Source organism: Pelophylax lessonae (assembly GCF_965119305.1).
Source record: "Pelophylax lessonae genome assembly, chromosome: 2".
Taxonomy (NCBI): domain Eukaryota; kingdom Metazoa; phylum Chordata; class Amphibia; order Anura; family Ranidae; genus Pelophylax; species Pelophylax lessonae.
The window spans coordinates 670761726-670768940 of NC_138769.1; the positions used below are offsets into that span (position 1 = coordinate 670761726).

At 42.5% G+C, this 7215-nt stretch overlaps 2 protein-coding genes across 2 annotated transcripts in view; one reads left to right on the forward strand and one right to left on the reverse strand.

Moving 5' to 3' along the window:
• Nucleotides 1–16, forward strand: part of LOC309545982 (matrix metalloproteinase-18-like) — a 320845-nt gene extending 320829 nt beyond the window's left edge. Inside the window, exon 11 of the mRNA XM_082245447.1 lies at nucleotides 4–16. Coding sequence (XP_082101573.1) covers nucleotide 4 — 1 coding nt within the window. The 3' untranslated portion in view covers nucleotides 5–16. The remainder of the gene's footprint in view (nucleotides 1–3) is intronic.
• Nucleotides 17–573: 557 nt separating this feature from the next.
• On the reverse strand, nucleotides 574–6745 carry LOC309548245 (uncharacterized protein; the record flags this gene model as incomplete). Its single annotated transcript, XM_082248196.1, has 3 exons — nucleotides 574–597; nucleotides 4064–4709; nucleotides 6720–6745. The coding sequence occupies 3 exons, from the start codon at nucleotides 6743–6745 to the stop codon at nucleotides 574–576; spliced, it is 696 nt and encodes a 231-aa protein (XP_082104322.1).
• Nucleotides 6746–7215: the final 470 nt, after the last annotated feature.

A 7215-nucleotide genomic window follows, 5' to 3' on the forward strand; every position in this document is an offset into this window, starting at 1 on the left:
AGTAGTCTACTGCCCAAAATTTTCATGACATTCTAATATGTTTTTTCTTTAAAGTTTTCCAGTTGATGGTGTCTAAATTTACTAAAGTAATATAGAACGTTCACGTTTAAAAGTAAATTTTGTCATAGCTTAGTGAATAGGATGATATTATGTGTGCTTTAAATACTAAATCATGGGTAAGAGAATAGTACCATATAGGTCTTTTGCTCATGCATGATTGAATGAATAAGGTAAAAATAGCGTCACCAAATTCATTAAGGCCTAAGGCACACTGAGCATTTAGCCCCAGTATATCTGACTGCAGTGTTTAGGTGCAGGTGAAAGGCAGATGGGCACCAACCAGACCTGCTTCCACCAGCATGTAAAAGTCTTTGGCGGGCCAACAGCTGCTGCGCCAGGACAGGGCTGGATGGTGCACTCAGTGCTACTATCATTTAGGATGGTAATGCACCCAGGGAAGAATGCCCAGAACGCAGGCACTCTGCATTCCAGGCATTTATCCCTGGATGCATGCTTTTCTAGTAAACCAAATCCTTACTCTTAGTTCTGGCACTATTTTCAGCCAAAGAGCATCTAATCTTTATGAGTGTTGCGGATCTAAAATGTCAGTCCAATCATCACTCATATTTATTTTTTGGTAGACTGATGCAAGTTGAACCACCTACCTACTCCTTAGGTCTCACACACAATGGGCGTTTTGCTATCTCTCCTATGCACTTTTCCTGGCATTGGTGTTTTGTTTTGGCAAAAAAGAAAAAAAAAAACACCTAATGCTTGTAAATATGTGTAATGCATTTAGGTGCGTCAAGCGCTTGGGCATTAGTTCATTTAATTGGCCAGAATAATAATTTATTCCTCAAAATACCATTACCTCTAGCCTCCTCTAAAGCCTATGTGTGCATGCACACATAAGCTAACATGCAGGGGTGTTTAGAGGCAGAAAAATAAACAATAGACGTCTCAAGGAGCAGCAGAAAAATGTCCAGTATGCAGAAGACCTTATACTTAAAGTGTTACTAAACCCAAAGCAGTAAAATCAGTTTTTATATGCAGTAGAGCTTGTTTGTTATACTCATTGTGGATCCTAATGGTTTAATCCTCCGCATTGTGTAAAAAGGCTGCTTGATCCTGTCTTCTCTCCTTCTTCCACTGTCCCCAATCCATCTCCTGACAGAACAGAGCCTTTGGAGTCACTCTGCTCATGCTCAGTTTGGTGTGTATTGCTAGAGAGTTTTTTTGTGCATGTGATCAGCACAGGGCCAATCAGCACTGTCCAGACAGAGGGTCAGTGGTTTTTTTTTTTTTGTGAAAATAACCCAAATCAGTGAATAATATTTAGTAAAAAGTTATACACGCTAAAATCGATCAATCCTAAAGTACTGTCTATTTAAATTCTTGAGGCCCTAAAATGCCAGAATAGTACAAAGACCCCCCAAATTACCCCTTTTTTGAAAGTAGACTCCTCAAGGTATTTACTATTATTATTATTATTATTATTCAGGATTTATATAGCGCCAACAGTTTGCGCAGCACTTAACAAAATGAGGGCAGACATTACAGTTACACTACAATTTGGAACAAAAGGAATCAGAGGGCCCTGCTCGTTAGAGCTTACAATCTAAAAGGGAGGGTCAATTGATACAAAAGGCAATAGCTGTGGGGGATGCGCTGATGGAGCAAGAGAAACAGCGTTATTAGTTAGTAGCCGGGTAGGCTTCTTTAAAGAGAAGGGTTTTCAGGGATCGTCTAAAGATGGATAGATTAGGGGACAGTCGGACAGATTGGGGTAGAGAGTTCCAAAGAATGGGAGAAGCTCTGGAGAAATCCTGGAGGCGAGCATGGGAAGAGGTGACAAGGGAGCTAGAGAGCAGGAGGTCTTGGGAGGACCGAAGAGAGCGGCTAGGTTGATATTTTGAGATCAGGTTAGTGATGTAGCTGGGGGCAGAGTTGTGGATGGCTTTGTAAACTGTTGTTAGCACTTTGAATTTTATTCGTTGGGTGAGTGGAAGCCAATGAAGAAATTGGCAGAGAGGGTTGGAGGACACTGAACGGTTGGTAAGGTGGATAAGTCTTGCAGCTGCATTCATTATGGATTGAAGGGGGGATAATCTATGTAAGGGTAATCCAATGAGGAGGGAGTTGCAATAGTCGAGGCGAGAGATAACCAGGGCGTGAATTAAGAGCTTGGTGGTGTCATTGGTTAAAAAGGGCCGTATTCTAGCGATGTTGCGGAGGTTAAAGCGGCATGATTTGGACAGGGATTGGATGTGAGCCTGAAAGGACAGTGCAGAGTCCAGGGTTACCCCTAGCACCCTGGCATGTGTGGAAGGACTAATAGTTATTCCATTGATCTTGACAGAGAATTCTGGGGAAGGGGCACGTAGAGGAGGAAATATTATGAGCTCGGTTTTAGATAGATTCAGTTTGAGGAAGTGGTGAGACATCCAGGCTGATATGTCTGTTAGTAGATCAGTGATGCGGGAGGAGACTGATGGGGTGAGCTGAGGGGTAGAGAGGTAGATTTGGGTGTCATCAGCATAGAAATGGTAGTGGAAGCCATGGGAGGCTATTAGCTGACCCAGGGAGGAGGTATAGATTGAGAATAGTAGTGGTCCAAGGACAGAACCTTGGGGGACCCCAACAGTAAGAGGAGTTGCAGAGGAGTAAGTGGAATTGTAAGTGACACTGAAGGTGCGGTGAGATAGGTAAGATTCGAACCAGTGGAGAGCACAGTCACGGAGACCGAGCAAACAGAGTTTTTTGAGAAGGAGGGGGTGGTCAACAGTATCAAAGGCAGCCAAGAGGTCCAAGAGTAAGAGTATCGAGTAGTGACCATTGGTTTTTGCTGTTAGTAAGTCATTTGTAAGTTTTAGGAGAGAAGTTTCTGTGGAGTGTTGCCGGCGAAATCCAGACTGAAGGGGATCAAGGAGGTTATTCTCAATGAGGTGCTTGCTCAGGCGGTTGTAGACTAAACATTCAAGGAGCTTGGAAGCAAAAGGGAGTAAGGAGATGGGTCTTAAGTTATTAAGATTGGAGGGGTCTAGCGAGGCTTTCTTTGGTATGGGAGTTACTAGCGCATGTTTTAGAGAGCTGGGGAAGATCCCAGTGGAGAGGGAGAGGTTGAAGATATGAGTTAAAGAGTGTAGGATAGAGTCAGAGGGTGACCGTAGTATTTGAGAAGGAACAGGGTCCAGGGGGCAGGAAGTTAGGTGGGCATTAGAAAAAATTTTAGTAACACTTCCTCTACAGTAGTTGGGTTAAACAAGGGAAGTATTGATTGTGCAGGAGGACAAGGTGTGTAAGGTGAGGGAGATATCTTTAGTGTAAAAATCTCTTCACGAATTGTATCGATCTTATTTTTGAAGTGATTGGCAATCTCTTGGGCAGTGAGTAAGTTAGTGGGTGGAGACAATGGAGGACGAAGTAGAGCGTTGAAGGTAGAAAAGAGTTGACAGGGACTGTGTGAGAGGGTGTTAATGAGAGTGATAAAGTAGGTCTGTTTGGCAGTGTGGAGGCAGGAACTGTATTTTTGGAGGGCAGATTTATATTGACAGAAATCTTGCTGTGACTTAGTCTTACGCCACAGACGCTCAAGAGCACGACTACGTTTTTTGAGGCTTCTGGTATTGTCTGTCTGCCAGGGTTGAAGCGGTCGGGGCCTGATTCTGTGTGTAGTGAGGGGGGCCAAAGCATCCAGGGTAGATGACAGTGAACTGTTGTAGACAGAAGTGGCCATGTTGGGGCAGGAGAGGGATGAGATTGTGTTGAAGAGACCATCTGTAGCAGAAAAAAGAAGTGAAGGGTTCAGATGGCGAAGGTTTCTACGGGTAATTGTTCGGTAGTTGGAAGGTAAGGAGGAGGACAAGGAGAGACTGAAACTAATGAGGTGGTGATCAGAGAGAGGGAATGGAATGTTGGAGAGGTTGTGAGGGGTGCATAGGTAGGAGAACATGAGGTCAAGGCTGTTGCCATTAGAGTGAGTAGAAGCATGTGTCCATTGTTTTAGGTCAAAAGAGGAGATTAAGCTCAAAAGTTTAGAAGTAGCAGGAGTGTTAAGATTAACAGGGATGTTGAAGTCTCCAAGAATGATTGTGGGAATTTCAGAAGAGAGAAAGTAGGGTAGCCAGGCAGAGAAGTCATCAAGGAAGCCTGATACCGGTCCAGGAGGCCGATAGATCACAGCAATTCTCAACGAAACTGGAGAAAATAGACGAATACAGTGAGCTTCAAATGAGGAGAGAGACAGAGAAGGCGGTGGATGAAGAACCTGAAAAGTGCTTTGAGGGGAAAGCAGAATTCCAACCCCACCTCCTTTCCGTCCACTAGGCCTGGGAGAGTGAGTCCACAGGAGACCACCATGGGAGAGGGCAGCAGGAGAAGGAGAGTCAGATTCTTGAAGCCAGGTCTCAGTAATTGCAAGCAGGTTGAAGGAGTTTGTGATAAATAGGTTATGGACAGAGGTGAGTTTGTTGCAAACAGAGCGGGCATTCCAGAGGGCGCAGGAGAAGGGGAGGTTGGCTTGAGGCAGAAGAGGAATAGAAACCAGGTTGTGTGGATTTCGGCTGGTGTCAGAGGATAGGGGGTGATGGGTATGTCTGCCAAAGGTAAATGATGGGGGTCCAGGATTTGGGGAAATATCTCCAGAGGTTAGGAGAAGCAAAAGGGTGAGGGAGGTGATATGGGAGTATGATTTATGAGGGGGGACACATCTCAGTGTCCCGTAGGATTTATTGGTGTGTGGGTTCAGAATCAGCAGGAGTTGATGAGTGCAGTATAAAGGTGAAGATAGGAGTGAGGGTGATATATACAAGCTGTGGGGCGGAGATGAGGGGTGAAGGAGAGAAAGTTTTAGGAGAGAGGATGCAAACATGAGAAGGAGAATTAGGGATTGCATAATACAGGGTGGTGAGATTGCGATGTAAACTGAATGTGAGATGGAAAAGCAGTATAGAGTCTCAGATCACCTGTAGTCTGTCTGTTGGCTTGCAGTTGTATGCTTTGTGCATTCGCTGAAGTGCTGAGCAGAAGTGTAATACTTAATCCAATATTAATACTTTATCCAAGATAATAGTTGCCTACTAGGAGGCATGGTGAACTTTTTGAAGTTGTAAATTTTTTCCCACAGTTCTATGTTAAATGAAGACATTTTATAAAATTTGTATTTTTTTCACAAAACTGTCTTTTTAACAAGTTATTTCTCACACACAGCTTACGCATACTTGCAATTACACTCCAAAACACATTACACTACCTCTTATGAATAAGGGGATACCACAAATGTGAGACTTTTTCATAGCCTAGATGCACAGAGGGGTCAAAAATCCAAGGAGCACCTTTACCCTTTTCAAGGAGCATAAATTATGCATATATTATAGATCACATTTTTGAAGTCTCTGGAGCACCAGGACAGTTTAAACACTTACAAATTGACCCCATTTTGGAAAGCAAACACCCCAAGGTATTTTCTATGTGGCAATATGAGTCTTTTGAACATGTATTTTTTTGCAACAAATTTTTGGAAAATGTGGAAAGAAAATAAAAACATATTTTTTACACATAGTTGTAAATTTCCTAAGATATTTCTAACACACAGCATGCACATACTAAGAATTACACCCCAAAATACATTTTGCTACTCTCTGAGTATGGTGATACCACATGTGTGGGCCTTTTTCACAGCCTAGATGCATACAGGGTTCAAAAATCCAAGGAGCACCTTTGGGCTTTCAAGGCGCCTAAATTACACCTAAATTGCTGATCTACTTTCCTGACTACCTACCACATTGGAGCACCAGGACAGTGGAAACACTGACAAAATTACCCGATTTTGGAAAGCAAACACCCCAAGGTATTTTCTATGTGGCTTGATGATTTTTAAACATGTCATTTTTTTGCCACAAGTTTTTGGAAAATTTGGAAAGAAAATGGAAACATTTTTTTTTTTTACACAAAGTGCTTGATCAGGACACTGATGAGAATGCACTAGTGTGCATGCACTGGCATGGCTGATCAGGACACTGATGTGGCTGCACTGCAAAATTATTGTTTTTTCAGGAGCAGTGATTTTAATGATGCTTAAAGTGCAACAATAAAATAAAAAAATCCTTGTAATATAGTGCCTGGAGGGTCCCCTTAGTCTGCCTGTTAGGTGGTGCATCTGTATCATGTATAGAACATGCTGCAGCAAAAATTACATTTTTTTTTTAAAGAAAAAAGAAAACAATTTAAATCACATTTAAATTGACTCAGAGTTGCAATTGCAGCTACCCAGCTCTTAAAAAATTAATGAAAAAAGTGCCCGTTAAAAAGAAAAAAAAACTATGTAGGGCTGTAGAATATTTATTTTAGTTTTGATAAAGAAGGAGCGGGTTAATATAACCCACCAATTTTGTCACCTGCAGTGGTTATAGAAAAGAATCACCCCCTTAAAATAATCACATTCAGTTGCTTTGGAGCCTTAAATGAAGACAGATGCAGGGCTCCTTTAGAGTTCCCCTTTACATTAAAGTTTCCTCCTACATCAGAGTCTTCCCCCTGTTGCATCCCCTCTTACTCTGACTGTTAGTGGGAACCCCAGAGTAACATCCCCTCTTACACTGACTGTTAGTGGGGAGCCCCAGTAACATCCTCTTACATTGGTTGTCAGTGGGGAGTCTCAGTAACATCCCCTCTTACAATGATTGTCAGTGGGGAGCCCCAGAAACATCCTCCTACATTACCTGCCAGTGGGGAGCCCCAGTAACATCCCCTCTTACATTGGCTGTTATTGGGGATCCCCGGTAACACCCCCTCTTAGAACATGCCAGCCAAAAACACCAACATGTTACCAAAAAACTAAACAGAAGCACTGCGTTGTAGAAAGAACCACCCCTTTGTGTCAGAATGTTGTTGGACCCCCTTTGCTTTAATTCCGGCCTTTGGTCTGTTGGGATATGTCTCTCTACTAACTTTTCACATCTAGATTTTACTGACACAAGGGGTTGTGCGATCTTTTCCAACTCACTGATTCTGTTTTTTTTCTGACATGCTGGTGGTATATCTTTCACTTGGATGCTATAAGTAAATACAGCTGGAATAAAACAAAAACTGTCTGTCTTCATTTCATGCTGCAAAACAACAAATTTGATTTTTAAAGAGGGGTGATTCTTTTCTATATCCATTGTATGTCCAACAGGAGAAATTTCCCCTTAATTTCTATTCCATAGCCACCACAGA